This window comes from Bos grunniens, chromosome 11 (assembly GCF_055505025.1).
Source record: "Bos grunniens cultivar Pamir isolate PY7600 chromosome 11, Bosgru_T2T1.0, whole genome shotgun sequence".
NCBI lineage: Eukaryota > Metazoa > Chordata > Mammalia > Artiodactyla > Bovidae > Bos > Bos grunniens.
In genome coordinates, this window is record NC_141175.1 from 13,502,429 (window position 1) to 13,521,889 (window position 19,461).

At 39.7% G+C, this 19,461-nt stretch overlaps 1 protein-coding gene across 19 annotated transcripts in view; it reads left to right on the forward strand.

Annotated features, from left to right (window-relative positions):
• The window catches only part of STRBP (spermatid perinuclear RNA binding protein), a 199,131-nt gene that overhangs the window by 140,375 nt on the left and 39,295 nt on the right, over positions 1–19,461 (forward strand). For all 19 annotated transcript variants that reach the window (XR_015136366.1, XM_086325341.1, XM_086325335.1 and 16 more), the window contains 5 exons: positions 435–634; positions 7,892–8,050; positions 13,073–13,207; positions 13,418–13,558; positions 16,699–16,822. Coding sequence is in view for 18 of the 19 variants with exons in the window: in XM_086325341.1 (XP_086181467.1) it covers positions 435–634; positions 7,892–8,050; positions 13,073–13,207; positions 13,418–13,558; positions 16,699–16,822 (759 nt within the window). In the remaining variant the exon portion in view is untranslated. The remainder of the gene's footprint in view (positions 1–434; positions 635–7,891; positions 8,051–13,072; positions 13,208–13,417; positions 13,559–16,698; positions 16,823–19,461) is intronic.

The following is a 19,461-nucleotide window of genomic DNA, read 5'->3' on the forward strand; positions in this document are numbered from 1 at the left end:
TTAATATGGTAATGCATGGGCTTCCCTGATGGGTGAAGAATCCGCCTGCCATTGCGGGAGACACTAGTTTGATCCCTGGGTGAGGAGATCCCCTGAAGAAGGGAATGGCAACCCACTCCAGTATTCTTGCCTGGGAAATCCCATGGACAGGGGAGCCTGGCAGGTTACAGTCCATAGGGTCACCAAGAGTTGGAATTGACTTAGCAACTAAACAACAACAAAGATGTTAATGCATGTTACTTTTACAATGATGTTAGTGTAAGTATTTAAGCAGTAATTTTAGAATTATTTATGAAGTGAATTTATATGTGCATTTTGAAAATCTTGCTTTTTTAAAACCTGAGTTTATAGTGGTTACTATTACTAGGAACCTACAAAAACATAGATTAAAGCAAGTGGTCTAATTTCTGATCTCATTCCTCTTTCTCTTGCAGTTCTGGATAGTAAAGCAATAGACCTTATGAATGCACTAATGAGGCTGAATCAGATCAGGCCTGGGCTTCAGTATAAGCTTTTATCTCAGTCTGGCCCTGTCCATGCCCCAGTCTTCACAATGTCTGTAGATGTGGATGGTACAACATATGAAGCCTCAGGACCATCCAAGAAAACAGCAAAGCTTCACGTAGCAGTGAAGGTACAGTATTTATTTTACTTAAAAATGCTTTGTTATTTTATGTTGTAAATAAGGTGCTTGTTTATCTATGGTATATTAACAGAATTTTCAAGAGTTTAATGACAATAGCGTATAGACTTCTGTTACCTCTGAATCACAAAACTATTTTTTTGATTATAAAATAATATGTATTGATGATACAAAATTTGCAAAACACAGAAAAAAGTAAAGAAAATCTATGTTAATTGCTTATCTCTGAGGCAGTTCATTAATATTTTATATAGTATATACAACAGTATTTTTGTTTGTTTTATGTTGAGCTCACAGTGTATGTGTAATTTAATCCTCTTTCATTTCACATGTCATCAGTATTTTTCCATGTTATTAAAATCTTTATAAATGTATTTTAATGGCTGTGTTATTATAATGATTATAATAGATATACTGTTACTTGTTTAAACATTCCCGTCATTGGATATTTTGTTATTTGCAGAATTTTTTCTATCATAAATTAATGATTTTTTTTTTTTTTTGCAACTGGTGCTTTTTCTGTATTTTGAAATATTTTCATAAAGAATAAGATCCAGGATTGAACCAGTCAGTTATGCATATAAGTTTGTAGAAAGTTGCTAAATACTAGACTCTATCCATGAGTACATCTGGCCTCTTGCAGAGAAATATGAAAATGTCAAAGATCATGTAGATAGAAGATAACTTTTAACTTCAGAAAAGTTCTGTTATGTAACAGTATGACATAAGATGTAATTGGTCTGTTTTCATAATCATTCCAGTTTGCAGGTATTTATTAATGTAAATGTAAACATTTATCATGGATGCTAAGAATATAGCAGTGACCAGAACGAAGTCTCCACCCTCCTGGAACTTGCATTCTAATGAGGATAGGATGGGGAGAAAGACAGTGGTTAGACACATGGGTCAGTTATTTGTTAAGTGGTAATAAGCATAATGCAGAAAAATAACAACTTAGCCATAAAATTATAGAACAATAGGGTATGTTGTTTAAAAGGGAGTACTTTTTAAGTATGTCGAAATAGTATGAGTTTAAAACGAGATAAAAAGAATACTAAGAATGAGGGAAAAATGAATTTAGGAATAAGGCTAAAAATACAGTTTAGTTGTAAAGTATGCTGTGAATGAGTCACAAATTTGAATAGAAGTTCTCTAACATCTGACCCAGAAAGCTTTTGAAATATCTGCATCAGTTCTTTGTCTATGACAGTTGATTATGAGAGTCAAGAGTTGTTTTGGTCTAAAGGTCACTTGGCATTCCCCTTGGGTGGGTCTTCATAAAAAGGAGTCAAAGCAATATCATGAAGCAGTGATGTCTTCAGAGGCACCTCTGATGCTGTGACAGTCTGTGGGTTATTTCTTATAATAACCTGTAATATAAGCTAGTGGCTTCATAGCAGATTTCACTTAGGCAAATTTGGGGGAGTTAGTAGAGTGGCAAATTTTGCAATACGACAAGATTTAGGTGTTGTTTGTTCTCATAATAACCATTAATATTTTGGTATGTATTTTTCTAAGCTTTTTGTTTTTAAATTTATAATTTCAAAAAAGTATTGAAAATGAAAAATATTTCCCTAAGTTTGATGCACACACATGGGGTGGCACCTGAGAGTCCACTGAGGATTTGGAAAATATTTGGTAAATGTACTGTTTTAGCTTTATAAACTTTGCATCATTAGGAATTGTGAAAACAATCTGGCTCCAACGGTTTCACATAAGGAATGGAGGGACCAACATACTGTATATACAAAAATGTATATTTAAAATAAGGGCCATGGCTTTCTTGTGTATCTAAAAATTTATTACGAGGCTTTTTTTTTTAATAACAACAGTTTGCTCTAATTTTTAGTGATGGTATAATATTTTATTAGTATCAATCTGCCATAATGTAACTAATCCATTTAGATTTAGATGCATTGAGTTGATTGCTTTTCATGTTTGTGAACTAGTCTGATTATCCTTTATGATACACTTAAGAGATGGAATTGCTAGGTTAAGAAGAAAGCACAGGGCTTTCCTAGTGGCTCAGTGGTAAAGAATCTGCCTGCTAAGGCAGGAGACACTGGTGTGATCCCTGATCTGGGAAGATGCTATAACCTTGCTAAGCCCATGTGCCACAACTATAGAGTCTGTGCTCTAGGGCCCGAAAGCCACAACTGCTGAAACCCTCGAGCCCTATTGCCCATGTTCTACAACAAGAGAAGGCACTGCAGTGAGAGGCCCGCACACCATAGCAAGAGGGTAGCTCCCTCTCGCCACAACTAGAGAAAAGCCCACACAGCAACAAAGACCCATTAGAGCCAAAAATAAATAAGAAGAAGAAAGCACATTTGAGTGATCTGTTAATTCATTAAACATGTATTCACTTCAGTAGCTCAGTCCTGTCCAACTCTTTGCGACCCTATAGACTGCAGCACGCCAGGCTTCCCTGTCCATCATCAACTCCTGGAGCTTGTTCAAACTTATGTCCATCATGTTGGTGATGCCATCCAATCATCTCATCTTCTGTCGTCCCCTTCTTCTCCCGCCTTCAGTCTTTCCCAGCATCAGGGTCTTTTCTAATGAGTAGGTTCTTTGCATCAGGTGGCCAGAGTATTGGAGTTGCAGCTTCAGCATCAGTCCTGCCAATGAATATTCAGGACTGATTTCCTTTAGGATGGACTGGTTGGATCTCCTTGCAGTCCAAGGGACTCTCAAGAGTCTTCTCCAAGACCACAGTTCAAAAGCATCCATTCTCTGGTACTCAGCTTTCTTTATAGTCCAACTCTCACATCCATACATGACTACTGGAAGAACCATAGCTTTGACTAGACGGACCTTTGTTGGTAAAGTAATACCTCTGCTTTTTAATACACTGTCTAGGTTGGTCACAGCTTTTCTTCCAAGGAGCAAGTGTCTTTTACTTTCATGGCTGCAGTCACCATCTTCAGTGATTTTGGAGCCCAAAAAAATAGTCTCTCACTGTTTTCCATTGTTTCCCCATCTGTTTGCTGTGACATGATGGGACTGGGTGCCATGATCTTAGTTTTCTGAATGTTGAGCTTTAAGCCAACCTTTTCACTCTCCTCTTTCAATTTCATCAAGAGACTCTTTATTCTTTGCTTTCTGCCTTAAGTGTGGTGTCATCTGCATATCTGAAGTTACTGATATTTCTCCCGGCAGTCTTGATTACAGCTTGTGCTTCATCCACCCTACCATTTCACATGATGTACTCTGCATAGAAGTTAAATAAGCAGGGTGACAATATACAGCCTTGAGGTACTCCTTTCCCAATTTGGAACCAGTCTGTTGTTTCATGTGCAGTTCTAACTGTTGCTTCTTGACCTGCATACAGATTTCTCAGGAGGCAGACAAGGTGATCTGGTATTCCCATCTCGAAGAATTTTCCACAGTTTGTTGTGATCCACACAGTCAAAGGCTTTTGTGTAATCAATAAAGCAGATGTTTTTCTGAAACTCTTTATTTTTCTATGATCCAGCAGATGTTGGCAATTTAATCTCTGGTTCCTATGCCTTTTCAAAATCCAGCTTGAACATCTAGAAGTTCATGGTTCACGTGCTTTTGAAGCGTGGATTGGGGAATTTTGAACATTACTTTGTTATCATGTGAGATGAGTGCAATTGTATGGTAGTTTGAATATTCTTTGACATTGCCTTTCTTTGGGATTGGAATGAAAACTGATCTTTTCCAGTCCTGTGGCCAACTGCTGAGTTTTCCAGATTTACTGGCATATTGAGTGCAGCACTTTAACAGCATCATCTTTTAGGATTTAAAATAGCATCACCTCCACTAGTTTTGTTCATAGTGATGTTTCCTAAGGCCCACTTGACTTTGCATTCCAGGGTGTCTGGCTCTAGGTGAGTGATGATACCATTGTGGTTATCTGGGTCATGAAGATCTTTTTTGTATAATTGTTCTGTGTATTCTTGCCACCTCTTCGTAATATCTTCTGCTTCTGTTAGGTCATACAATTTCTGTCCTTTATTGTGCTCATCTTTGCATGATTGTTCCCTTGGTATCTCTAATTTTCTTGAAGAGATCTCTACTCTTTCTCATTCTGTTGTTTTCCTCTATTTCTTTGCATTGATCACTGAGGAAGGCTTTCTTATCTCTCCTTGCTGTTCTCTGGAACTTGCATTCAAATGGGTATATCTTTCCTTTTCTCCCTTGCCTTTAGCAAAGGATTAGGATTTCTTATTAAATGTCAGGCATATATTGCTAAATTGCCTTCTGTAAAGGTTATATCACATTATAGATTCTGTTATAAGTGAATTTCGGAGTGTGTTTTATATGTAATGTGTTTATAAAAGTAGGTTCCACTAGATAAAAATCCTTGAATTCTTTACTCGGTAACTTGGTAGACCTCTGTACCTGTTAAGAACAGCACTGAAATCAAAATGAGACAAGAATAAACCAGTTTTGCTCAAGGAGCTTTGCTCAAGGAGCCTGGCTGCCTAGCAGCACATACCCTAAAGTAATGAAGATTATTGGCCAATCTTCCCTTTCTTCCTCTTTTTCCTGACAATCCCTCAGAAAAGACATTGTTATGGACATAATCAGCTATATTCCACCAAAAGAATCTTAGTCATTGTAGGCAAAAGATCAGGTGAAGAGGGCAAGAAATAAAGCCCCTCTGCAGAAGTTCTGGAGCCATCAGTTCTCTACCAGTGTAAGCTGTGCGTATGGCTTTCTCCTGAGTGGAGAGCCATGGAGAGGGTGTTTCATGTTTTCACTCTTGGTCCGTCATCTTTGAGGGTGTCAGCCGTCTCAGCCTTAACCCCCTGCCAGAAGAGAACAGGCATGATTACCCTTGATTTTCTATTCACCTTTCTTCCAGGGATTATCTTGTGATTTTCACTTCAATTGATTTGTTTATTAGGTTTGATTTGTTTGCCAGACATTTGAAACTCACTTTTCTTTGGTATACCAGTTTTTTTTTTTTTTACCTTAATACTGATTCCAAACAAATTGTTTCTATAGTTCCAAGAACTCCATACCTTTTTTTTTTTTTTTTTTACTTTTGTGGCTTATGCTAGTTAATAATTTCAGAATGTGTTCATAGAAATATGACTTAATTTGAAAATGTTTTTGTTGTGCTGTGTTGTAAGTACATTTGCAATCCTTTGAGATTATCCATCCGTTTATATGAAATATTTATAAATGTATTGAAGTATGTTGCTACAACAACAAATGAATCTGATATGTGAAAAAAGGGCAGAGAGAAGTGGTGTTAAATAATTTACATTATTCTCTTTTAACTATCTGTATTAAATTTGGAGAAACTGCATGTCTTTAGTTTTTATTGGAGTAAACAAATCAAATTTCTCTCTTTTTTTTTTTTAACAAATCAAATTTCTTTGGAACTCTTGGCTTTTGACTTGCAGCCTGTGTTAACCTGGTATTAATTCCAGACTGGTAACTGCTCTTTCAGAGACGGAATTTCTCAGAGAGAGCGTATTTGCAGGACTTGGGCAGTAGAGAGGTGTTTTTTTTACAAATAATGGTGAGGATATAACCAAGTGACGTTAGTGTACTTAGTGTGAAGTACTATTTGAGTCCTTTTAGAACTTAGGATGTTAAAGTATTCTTGGCCTTACTCCCATTGAATACAGAGAATTTATTTACAATTTGGAAATGTTCAACAGAATGCCAAGTTCTCCATATGAACTGGGTGAATTAATTTCAGGTTCTCTTGGTTTAGAATTCTACTTCTGCCCATTTTTTGTTTAGCGTAATTTCATGTATGTTAGCAAAATCCTTTGTACAGGATGCTGTCATTTATAAAGGCTAGGCTGTTTGACTTCTTTCTCATTTGTGTGGCGACCATTACAGGTTTTTGAGAAAGCTATTAGGTTTAGTTGAGGTTATAAAGAAATATGCCATTGCTTTTACACTCAAGCAACTTAAAACATAGTCAAAAGCCGAGACAAATACAGGGATCTTCAGGAACCTAACTTTGGTACAGACCTTTAAGTCAGTGACTGACAATTCAGTGTCAGCCTGTTTGAAAGAGGCTTATAAAAGTGCTCACGAACGTATTCTTTTGCAAACATCTAAAGCAGTTTAACCTGGAAGGAGGTTTTAAAAGGCTTGCAAACACACACATGCACACACATACACTGTTTGGAAAACTATTTTAAAAAAGATGAGAAGTGCCAAACATGAATGGAAATACACAAGAATAAACATGGGAGGGAGCCATAGAGTAATCGCTCCTTGACAGGAGGCTGGAGATACACGCCTAGACTTGCTCCTGGTTCACTTAGCAGCAGAGGATGAACCCAAGGACTGAATCTTTTCTTTCAAGTCTTGATTATGCTTTAAGATGGAAGCCAAAGGAATGGATAGTAGGAAGCTACAGCTGTAATTTCGTAACTAACAGGCAAACTGGCTCCAAGGTAAAGAAAATGTCTTGATTTCCTTTCTGTGCTAATTTCCTCTATTGCATTGAGTCATAAAACTTAGGTCAATTAATCAGCCTTCCTGTTTTGCAAATTAGAAAATTGAGGATCAGAGGAGAAGAGGGTTAGAGCATCAGGTCTTCTCCTTTCTAGCCCAGTGTACTTTTCATAGTGTGCCACCCTACTTTTAATTACTGCTACCTCATTGGCTGAATTTGGCTATTCTGTTTCTCCATCTCTCATTTCCAAATTATTTATGTACTTTATTAATTTTTGGTTGCACAGCGTCTTCATTGCTTTGCGTGGACTTTCTCTAGTTGTGGTGAGTGGGGGCTACTCTTCATTTCAGTAAGCAAGCTTCCCACTCGGGTAGCTTCTCTCGTGGAGCGCAGGATCCAGGTGCGTGGGCTTCATTGGTTGCAGTGCACGGGCTCAGTAGTTGTGGTGCACAGGCCTTGTTGCTCCTTGGCATATGGAATCTTCCTGGACCGCGACTGGAGCTCATGTCCCCCGCACTGGCAGGCAGATTTCTTATTCACTGTGCCATCAGAGAAGTCCTCATCTCCAAATTAAGTGAACTCAGAGTAGCCTCAGGTTTGCATTTCTGTTATCTGTTATTTAAACCTAATTACTCTGAGGAGGTTTCCTCCATTTTTTTGTGGTGATACCCTGGTAGGTAAAGCTTGTTTAACCAAGGATTTGTAGATGAGCAACATCTTGCTTTTCCCTGCAGTGCGTTTCATGGATTCAAATGCTTTGGGTTTGAAACTGGTGTTCTCAGTATTTCGTCTATTCTCTGAGGTGTCTGGTATTTGAATAAAACTGAATCTTAATGTAATTTTTACAGGTACTGCAGGCAATGGGATACCCAACGGGCTTTGATGCAGATATTGAATGTATGAGTTCCGATGAAAAGTCAGATAACGAAGGCAAAAATGAAACAGTGTCTTCAAACTCAAGCAATAATACTGGAAATTCTACAACTGAAACCTCCAGTACCTTAGAGGTATACTTATATATTTTTTTCTTAGAAAAAAAGTAATGTATGTTTAATGTCAAAAATTTGAGAGTTCCAGAGAAGTACCAATGAGATAATCAAAAGCATATACAGGTGTATGTATTTAAGAGGCAGCCATTATTAATATTTTTGTTTATTTCTATCCAGCCTTTTTTCTTTGGTTATTTTTTTTTATAGAAGGTAATGATACTTTCATACAGTTTTACATCTCGTTTTTTTCACTTAACTCTAAAAATATTTGTAAGCATAACTGTGTACTGTATGGATGTATCCTAATTTAACTAGCGTTTCTCTTTTGCTGGCCATGGGAGTCATGTCCAGCATCTCACAATTACAGTATATCAAGAATGTCAACAATAACTGAAGCATGAAAAGCAAAAAGATCTAGGGAATTCCCTGGTCCAGTGGATAGTACCCCATGCTTCTACTGCAGGGACCTAGGTTCAGTCTCTGGTCCCTGAGTTTGGTCTCAGGTAGGGGAAATAAGATCCTGCAGGCTGCTGGGCTATCAATGAATGAATGTATTTATGTATGTTTGTAAACTTAAAAAAAAAGCTAATGAGGGAAATTTAGGATTATTTGAAATTTGTTCTAAGCTGTGGGGGTCAGGTCATCATTGAGTTGGTCCAGCCCTAAAGAGGGCATAGCCTGTTCCTCAGACTCTTGAGTAGTCCTGACCTATGACACATTGTCACAGATAATAGAATTTTACAAAAATCCAAGTAGAAATGATACATGGCTTAATTGGAAATTCAAGGGGCCCTTGCTTGTGGCATTTTACATAAGGAAAATTAACTTAGCAAGAGCTTATATGACATTTTTTTAAAATTTGTCTTTTGTAAGAATGATATTTATCAAGGACTTAGTACTAAACTCCTTTTGGTGGTGGTTTAGTCACTAAGTCATGTCCAACTCTTGGGACCCCATGGACTGTAGCCTGTCAGACTTCTCTATTCATGGAATTCTCAGGCAAGAATACTGGAGTGGGTTGCCATTTCCTTCTCCAGAGGGTTGTCCCGACCTAGGAATCAAACCCAGGTCTCCTACCTGCCTTTCAGGCAGATTCTTAACCCACTGAGCTATGAGGGAGGATACTAAACTCCTTTTAGTGTCTGCATATTACTAGATGCTACAAAAATTGTGTCCAGAGCCTTAAAGATTATGATATAATGTGATAAGCACCATGATTGCAAAATGAAACATACACACATGTAAAATCAGAGTAATATATGAGCTTGATTTGAGATAATGAAGAGGAATTTGCTCTGTGGGGAAGAGATAGAAAGAAGACATTCTTGGACAAGGAAAGTGAAAATGTTAGTCACTCAGTGATGTCCGACTCTTTGTGACCCCCATGGACTGTAGCCTGCCAGGCTGCTCTGTCCATGGAATTCTCTAGGTAAGAATACTAGAGTGGGTAGCCATTCCCTTCTACAGGGGATCTTCCCGACCCAGGGATCGAACCCAGGTCTCCCGATCTCCTGCACAGCATGCAGATTCTTTAGCATCTGGGCCACCAGAGATCTGGAATTGTGAAAGTAGATGTCTGAGAAGTACCACGTAGGCCTGTATGGAGGGAACTGATTAGGGCTGAGGCCTGTGAAAGCAATTCCTGATCCCTCTTGTGATGTGGTGGATTGGCACCTGCCTTTGGAGAGGACCAGTCATTCATAAGTGGTTGTCACAGGCAGGCCAAGATGGTTTGCTGGCAGTGTTACAAATACTCGTGTCCGACTCTTTGTGACCCCTTGGACGGTAGCCCATCAGACTCCTCTGTTACGGGATTCTCCAGCAAGAATACTGGAATGGATTGCCATGCCCTCTTCCAGGGGATCTTCCTGACCCAGGGATTGAACCCAAGTGTCTTATGCCTCCTGCATTTGTAGGTGGGTTCTTTACCACAGCTTCCCTGGTGGCTCAGAGTTTAAAGCGTCTGCCTGCAATGAAGGAGACGTGGGTTCGATCCCAGGGTTGGGAAGATCCCCTGGAGAAGGAAATGGCAACCCACTCCAGTATTCTTGCCTGGAGAATCCCATGGATGGAGGAGCCTGGTGGGCTACAGTCCACGGGGTCGCAAAGAGTCGGACACGACTGAGTGACTTTACTTACTTTACCACAGCACACCTGGGAAGCTCACTAAGAGAAAAAAAGCTAATTAATTATAAGGTTCAGACTGTTCAAAGGAAATTAGGAGAGCAGAGCACTGTGGGCTGAATTAGCAGCAGTTAGGAGAGTATATTGGAGAAGGCACTGGCGACCCACTCCAGTACTCCTGCCTGGAAAATCCCATGAACAGAGGAGCCTGGTAGACTGCAGTCCATGTGGTCGCTAAGAGTCGGACCCGACTGAGCGACTTCACTTTCACTTTTCACTTTCATGCATTGGAGAAGGAAATGGCAACCCACTCCAGTGTTCTTGCCTGGAGAATCCCAGGGACGGGGGAGCCTGGCGGGCTGCCGTCTATGGGGTTGCACAGAGTTGGACACGACTGATGCAACTTAGCAGCAGCAGCAAGAGAGTATATGGAAGTTCTGGTAGTGAATCCATCTCTGCTTTGCTTCCGTAAAATGTAGTAATGGAACTTTTATTTTTGTCTTGACTCATTTTTATAGAAGTGATTTCAGGGGACTTCCCTGTTGGTCGAGTGGCTAAAACTCCACGTTCCCACTGCAGGGGGCCTGGGTTCAACCCCTGATCAGGGAACTAGATCTTGCATGCCTCAACTAAGATCCAGTACAGCCAAATAAAAAAATAATTACATATTTTTAAAAAGTGATTTCAGGTTTGAAAACAGAGAGTGATTACCACATAGAAAAATTTCAGAAATTACTCATTACCTTTAAAAGACGGAGACCAGAATTTTGCCTTGAAACTTAAAAAAATGTAGATTATTTAAAATTCTTCAAGAAATGATGTTTTTAACAAAATGATCCAGGAATGTTTATTAACATTATCTTTTAAAATTGTCCAGTGTTCCACTTTGATAATATCAACTCCTTATTGAATCAACATAGAGTATTTTAAGAGAATCTTGCTGTCCGTTAGGTTTATATACATTAAAATCCTATTATATATACTCGTTGTTCACCATTTCTTGAGCAATTACTGTGGCAGAATTATAGACATGATCTCTAACCTCAAAAAGTGCTCAATCATTGGGTCTTTCTAAAATTGTAGTTATGTGGTATTTTGTGATTTATTTTCAGTCCTAAGCTTCGCACTCTTACATGAATTACTTCTCTTCCTCACTGCTAGTTTATCTTTGTGTCAATTCTTTCCATCACTCCTAGAGTTGTTTTCTAATTTAATCATGATTTTGTCTCTTTGAGACCCCATAGACTGTGGTATGCCAGGCTTTCCTGTCCTTCACCATCTCCCAGAGCTTGTTCAGACTCATATCTGTCGAGTAGGTGATGCCGTCTAACCATCTCATCTTCTGTCATCCCCTTCTCCTCCTCTCTTCTATCTTTCGCAGCATCAGGGTCTTTTCCAGTGAGTTGGCTCTTCGCGCCAGATGGCCAAAGTATTGGTTTTCCGTCTCAGCATCAGTCCCTCCAATGAATATTCAGGATTGATTTCCTTTAGGATTGATTAATTTGATCTCCTTGCTGTCCAACGGACTCTCAAGAGTCCTCTCCAACACCATAGTTTGAAAGCATCAATTCTTCGATGCTCGGCTTTCTTTATGGTCCAGCTCTCACTTCCATACGTGACTACTAGAAAAACCATAAACTGTATGTGACCTTTGTGGGCAAAGTGATGTCTCTGCTTTTTAATACGCTATCTAGATTTGTCATTATTGTCCACTCTATTAAAGAAGGGCAAATATAAAATAAGAAAAAGACATCTCACTGATACACCAAGAGGATTAGTTTAAGATAAAGAGATTTACTAGTAAATACAGACTTATTTATCATCTGTTCTGTATTTGGTACTGTGGTTGATAGTAAGGGCATACGAAAATGAACCAACTCATAGCTTTGACTATATGGACCTTTGTCAGCAAAGTAATGGCTCTGCTTTTCAGATTTAAATCCTCCAGTGGCTCCCTGTTGTCCATAATAAGGTCGAAGCTCATTTGCATGACATTTGAAGTCCTTAATGGCTTGGCTTCATCAAGGGTGTTTCTAATCTGGTTCTGCTTTTGTCTCCTCACTCCCTTAATATAGCCAAATAGAATTTATTTACGTTTCCCAAACAAATATTCTTTCCTTCTCTCGGGCTTTTGCATGGCTGTTTCTTCTGTCCAGAATGCCCTTCTTCTATGTTTCCTCCTTATCATGGCCTGGTACTACTTACCTATTAAGATCAGTTTTGTATGGCACTTCTAGGAAAACTACCCTGTTTGCCCTAGAAAATGATTACTTGTACTGTGTTTCCATAGCATGCACCTGCTCTATAGTGTTCATTATTTCGTAGTGATTAGATCAGTCCCTCCCACTGTACTCTAGATCCTTGAGGGCAGGGAATGACTGCTTTTATTATTTTTAAACTTCAGAATTCATAGTCTATAGCCTGCTGTTTTTACTGTTGGTTCCCTCAAATCTCTTTAGAGACTGAGAGGTGTGTAGGCACATTTTCTTTCCATCTCCCAAATTGAGAGCTGTTTAAACTTTATCCTAAAGGTAAAAAACATTGAATGTGAATCTTTACTCTTCTACCTACACTGTCAGTCATTTATAGTTTTGTTCTTAGATCTTGAACACACTAGATCAGAGCCTGGAGTGTCAGGTAATGGCCAGGCTCCACTGCTCTAGCATCCTGCTTTGTGGAGACCTCTTTGCTTCCATGACAGGCTGGCGAGATGACTTCCTGCAGTGTTCACTGTATGTAGGATTTCTGTCCCTTTAGAGATGTTTTGTCATTCATACGTAGAAGTAATAATGCATCCTAGCTCCCAAATGCTTTCAAGTATAATTTTTGAGCCTCTTTTTCAGTAGAGATATAGTATACTTGTATTAATAAGAAATCTAATATTTTAAAATCTTCCTTGATTGAACCTCCTTTTAGGTAAGAACTCAGGGCCCTATCCTCACAGCAAGTGGCAAAAATCCTGTAATGGAGCTCAATGAAAAAAGAAGAGGTCTCAAGTACGAACTCATCTCGGAGACTGGTGGAAGCCATGACAAACGCTTTGTGATGGAGGTATGTACCTAGATACAAGCCAACCTTATTTTTCCCCTCAAAGACATAGGTTGTTCTGAGCTTACTTTTAAAAAAAGAGTTAGACTCAGTCAGTTCTTATGGTACTATTTGACTTTTGGTGTTTTTGTTTTCTGTGTTATGATACATTTAAATTAAAACTACACAGAGGAATTACATGGGATAACTGCAGAGTGGTGTTCTTGATTTTAGGTAGAAGTGGATGGACAAAAATTCAGAGGTGCAGGTCCAAATAAGAAAGTGGCAAAGGCAAGTGCAGCTTTAGCTGCCCTGGAGAAGCTGTTTTCTGGACCCAATGCAGCAAATAATAAGAAAAAGAAGATTATCCCTCAGGTATGAGTTAAGCATTAAACCTTGGAAAGATACCACCAGAGTGAAATCTCCTTTCATGTCTTTGTGCCACTTGAGATTTTTCTGAAGTTATTTATTTTTCTTGCTTGGACTTGGCAACTTTTTCTGTTGGGTTGATCATGCATAATAGAAATACGATTACTGGTCCCCTGTTTTGTGGTCTTTCAGGCAGATCCTATGTTAAAAAGAGACCATTAGCTTTAAATATTTGGGGCTTCAAGTCCTCTTGATGAAGCAGTGTTGAAGGGCTGGGACTCTAATGAGATCCTGCGTTTGTTTAGGGAAGCTGCCAAGAGTGTTGGGCTTATTCTCATCCCAGCCCGCAGTTGTTTTATTTCCTTTCCAGTTTTGTCCTTTTACATTGTTTATTTTGGGGTTTCTTTGAGGGCAGCACAGTGGAAATTGACCCTGTGTTGCTTTTGTTCGTTACTGACACTGGAAATGTCAGAGCTACAGAAAGCCCAGGATTGTAGCAAGGATTGCAGTAAGAAAAGATGGCTTCCTAATTGCACGCTTTTGAATAACAGATTCTCCCATGCATTCATTTACATATTCAAAAATATTTTCTAGACATACACTATGTGCATGATTGTGAGGGGAAAAGAGACATGTAACTAACTATAAGACACATTCTCTCTCTGGTGGAGAATACTGGTATAATAATATCTGAATATATTACATGATAGGGAAAAGTCAAGTGAAAATCTTTAGACCAATAGAAGGAAGCATAGATTATTTAAGATTCTGTGTTAAGTATGCATATGCAAAGTCCATTGTTAACGGGGTAGAATAGATCACAATAGAACACTTTGAACGCATTGACACTGCTTGTAGTAACGCAGCTGACAGTAAAGGTTCCCTTTGAAACCTGATTTTTCTTGTTCCAAAGACTGTGGGCATGCTCCTGTTGTATATGATATCCATCTTAGAAATATGTTTTGTGTTCATTTACATTTTTTGTATTTATTATAATAAACACTGCTTATATTCTAGAATTCAAAATATAAACAGAGAAAATTGTTACTGAATTGAAATACAAATAAAGCATTTAAGTTGTATTGGTACACGTGTAGAGAAAGGATAAATGGATTTTCTTTTTCGAAAATCTTTTATAAGATGTTCTAAATTAGTAGAAAGATAATTGTGACCTTGTTTGTTTTGGTGTGTTTTTCTTGTGCATACATCTTGTATATGGTCACTTAATTTTAGTGTTTATAAAGCCTGTGTGCAGATAACTTATTAGGTTTGGGTCTAGGAGACAGGAGTTTGACTTGTGTGGAGTCACTGTGCTGCCGCCAGATTGCTAATTCCTGACTGCATTTGACTAAGCTGTGTTTAAAAAAAAAGTCTGCATGAAGTTCACTCATTTTTAGAAATTTTCCATACTAGAAGATATAAAACTCATGTGTTCAATGTGCTTGACAGCCAAGAAGCAGTCTATTTTGGATTTGTGGGTTGGATTTTTTTTTTCAGCCAGAAGGGAAGATGGCTGTTCTCTGTTCATGATACGTTTGACCTTGAAGCTGTCTTCTATTCAGTCATACTAGCGATAGAGGCTATCCTAGGAGGAAAAAAGGTGGGGATTTTTCAGTGAGAGATAAACGTGTGTATGCACTGACTGTTTAAACTGTGTGTAGTGCTGCTGACTTGCTCTGCAACGCTTTTGAGGCTCTGAACCTCCTTCCCTGAAGCTTGGTTATAGCAGGGAATGTTACTAGTTTCTTAATTTCCCGAGCTTGAGTTTTTGTTGCATTATTATATTAAAAACTAAACAATATTTAATTTAAATCTAGATGTTTTCTTATTTCTTAAAATTTCAATTTCCGAAAGAAATGTTTTTGCATTCCTGTATACTGTTACTCCTTGTCTACTTTTCAGTTTTATGTCTGTTTTCTCAGTTGCTCTTTCTACTCTGCAGTAAGGAAAACAAAGTAGATGTCATAATCCCCATTTTACAATTAGAGGGGAGACTGCCATAGAGATTCTGCGACTTTACCAGAGTCCTGTGGCATTTTAGAGCAAGAAGGGATTTTAGAGATGATACACACACACACACACACTCCCACCACGCAGCCCCCACCCTCGCTGCCACACACACACACACACACACTCACACACTCCCACCCCGCAGCCCCCATCCCTGCTGCCACACACACACACACACTCACACTCACACACACACTCACACACTCCCACTCCGCAGCCCCCACCCCTGCTGCCACACACACACACACACACACACACACACACACACACACACTCACATACTCCCACCCCGCAGCCCCCACCCCCGCTGCCACACACACACCCACACCCACACACACCCACACCCACACACCCACACCCACACACCCACACCCACACCCACCCCGCAGCCCCCATCCCTGCTGCTAGAGGAATCTTCTTCCTGAGGTCTCAGCTACTTAGAGCAGGGACTGGCATTCACATCTTTGGTCTTCCTGTCTTAATCTTCCCCACCTCTTTCTGTTTAAACCTGACTCAGGTTCATAGCTAATTGTAGGAGGTTTGCTGTATTTTTTGGTTTGTTGGAAGAGAATTCAGTGGATTTTGAACCTAGATATCAGGTGTCTGTAATTACTTTTAATTAGGCCTAAAATAACTTTGGATGTAATCTGACTGCTGAAATGTGTGTGTAGAAAATGAACTGTTTCTGGATAACCTTCAAGTGATAAGAACACTTTATCTGCATACTTCTGTGTGTGTGTTAGTCGCTCAGTCGTGTCCAACTCTGCAGCCCCATGGACTACAGCCCTCCGTGAGCCTCTGTCCATGGGATTCTTCAGGCAAGAATACTGGAGTGGATTGCCATTTCCTTCTCCAGGGGAGCTTCCTGATCCAGGGATCAAACCTCAGTTTCCTGCAGGCAGATTCTTTACTATTTGAGTCACCAGGGAAGCCCAGCATACTACTATATGTCAGCATATTTTCTGGACTAACTCTAATATGTCATTTTTATTTTACAGATGATAAACTGAAGTCATCAAAGGCATAGATGACTTGTGTCATGTACAGGCTTAATTTTCTTGTAGAGGTTATATACATTACAGAGTTGATGAGATGATCTTATTTCTCTCAGTAATGAAATGTGTTATTTTTAACAGGCAAAGGGTGTTGTGAATACAGCTGTGTCCGCAGCAGTCCAAGCTGTTCGGGGCAGAGGAAGAGGAACTCTAACAAGGGGGGCTTTTGTTGGGGCCACAGCTGCTCCCGGCTACATAGCTCCAGGTATAGTACAACCTGAGAGATGTCTGCCTCCTTTTTCTGGGCCACAGTTTCCAAGAATAGCTTCTCCTTTATTTTCCAGGGTTACACAGGGTTTCTGGAAACATAATACAGGTATAGGATGCATGTGCACTGAAATTTAAAAGAAGAGAGTCTATAGAATGTTATTAGGTTTTCTCCTGGAATTTGCTGAATGACTAGAGGCCTTTTGGAGGGAGGTGACAGATGAAGAATATTGCACTTGGTGGAGGGGTCATATTTTGACAATGAGAAAGCTCAGAGATATTCCACACACTGGGGAGTTTGGATACTGAGCAGGGTGTATTCATTAGGGACACAGATGACAGGTTGGGTATCACAGGTGAGAAAAACGATTGGTAAGAGGCTGCTTAGTTGGGGTGAAGCCTGACGGTGTTAGCATTTCTTTAACTCAGTGTCTGGTGAATCATCAAGGGCTGTAGAATTACATAAAAAAGAAAGGGGGAGCTTTCTTATTCAGTGCTCAGTATTCAGTAGATACTTACATATAAATGATTTCAGTTACTTGATTTTAGTCTTTACAGTGTTTCCTCAAGTAGAAATTATTTCTGTTTTTTTCCAGATGAGGAAAAACTAAAGTTTAGGGAGGTGAGGCAGTGAGCTCAGTGTGAGACATCTTGTGAACAGCAGAGCAGAGATCTGAATGTAAGAGTTTCTAGTTCCAAAGTTTGTATTATTTCCATTTCACAACATGGCTTGAGGAAGATGGGGAAAGAAGCCTTCTTTCTGTCTTCTGTTCCAATCTTTATATCATTTTAGCAGTAGCTATACAGCTGTCTTGTTGAAGTTAAGTTAAATTCCTGTAATCGTGCAAGCATGGAACTTTGAACTTGACAAGTAAACCTCTTGTAGTTGTTGATCAGATAAATTGTCGTAAAGATTGGGTCTTGTCATTATTTTTTGTGTAACTGTGTGACACTCATAAAAAGTTCACTTAGATTGTGGGTTATTTCCCCCCTGCCCCAAGAAAGAATTAGGATAGGCTTTTTGGGAAGTTTTGTGGATAATGTGGCTTTGGAGTCAAGCTTCTAGAAGTTGATCCTCTAGGGGCTTAGCTCAAAAATGTGTCATATAAAGAATGTCCTCTCTCATTCAAATATTGTGTGCCTGCTCTGACACAGAGCAGGATGGCATTTTGTTCTCCTGGAGTGTTTGGCATAAAGATGAGATATACTAATGGAATGAATGCTCACGACTGACCAAGCTGCTGTGATAAAGGAGAAAGGCACAGTGCTGTGAGGGAACGTGACAGGGAAACCTGGTCTAGTCTGTTGGGGACTCAAAGGTTTTCCTGAAGACGTGACACTTGAACTGAGCTTTGAAGAATGAGTAGGAGTTAGAGTAGATTCAGATGGAAGAGCACTGCCTGCAGAGGGACCAGCATGTCAGCACCCTGTGGTGCTGGTGGGAGGGAACTTAACTCATTTGAAGAACTGGGATGAGACCAGTCTGTAGTGTGGAGAGCCCAGGGAGTGGGTAGGGTGGATTTGAGCTGAAGCTGGATGTTTAGTCCCAGTCCTGGAGGTCTTGGTTTGGGTTTTGGTCTTAGAACCTAAGTGCAGTGGGAAGTCGTGAAGGGTTCTAAGAGAAGTGATGAGATCAGACTTTATTTGTAAAGATCACTCTCTGTTGTATGAAGATGACTTGTAGGGGCAGAAGTTGGCATGCCAAGACACAGTAGAAGGTTTTTGTAAACTCAGAGCCCAGATAGGAGGCAGTGGAGGCACCTCCTGTGGGTGTAGGGAAGTAGAAGGGTGGCAGGAAGTGAGCAGATGGAACAACTTAAGAGGCAATTGATTGGTTTATTGTGGAGAATGAAACAGAGTGAGATTTCAAGTGTCCCTGCAGGATCTTCAGCTGCAGGAGGTGGGTTGGAGGTGGTGCCATTGAAAGAGACAGACGCTGAAAGACCCGTGGCAGTGGGACCAGGGGAGGAAGGAGGGTGGTTACAGTTTGATACAGTTTGTGTGTCCAAAATTAAGACCTTTTTCTGTACATCTCACTATTTTATGGAAATTTACATTTTTTTTTTTGCCTTGTTTAACGTCTTGTTAAAGGAAGCGGCTTTCATTAAACAGTAGTAGGCAGCTTGAGGTGAACTGTCTTGCCTTTGGTGATGTGCTTGTCCGGGTGTGTCCAGCTGCTGGGTCATGGAATGTTCTCCTCACTCAGGTGGCCAGCCACCATCTGCTAGTAGCAGTGATTGTGAGGGAATCCTAGTAGCTTCTCTCTTACATCATTGCCCTGAGCTCTGCAAAGGCCTGTCTCCTGAAGGCTTTCAAAAGGAAGTTCTTTTATAGCCTAGAGAACATTCAGAAGAGGTCAAATTAGATTATGAATAGGTTATATGCCTTTTGCAGAGCGTATTCCTTGCAGCAGGGACTGTAGTATTTTTACATATGTTTTTAAATGCATTCCTCTGCGTTCAGTTTCTGCAGAAGACTGAGGCTCTGAGAGGGTAAATATTAAATAGTGTGTGCAATTCAAAGTCACCTTGCTTAGTGGGACCGGAAGTCAGGATTAGAAGCTCGTGGCCTGTACTGGAGCACAACTGCTGGCCAGCTCAGCAGTTATAGTTTCTCTCTTTAAGGAGATTTTAGTCA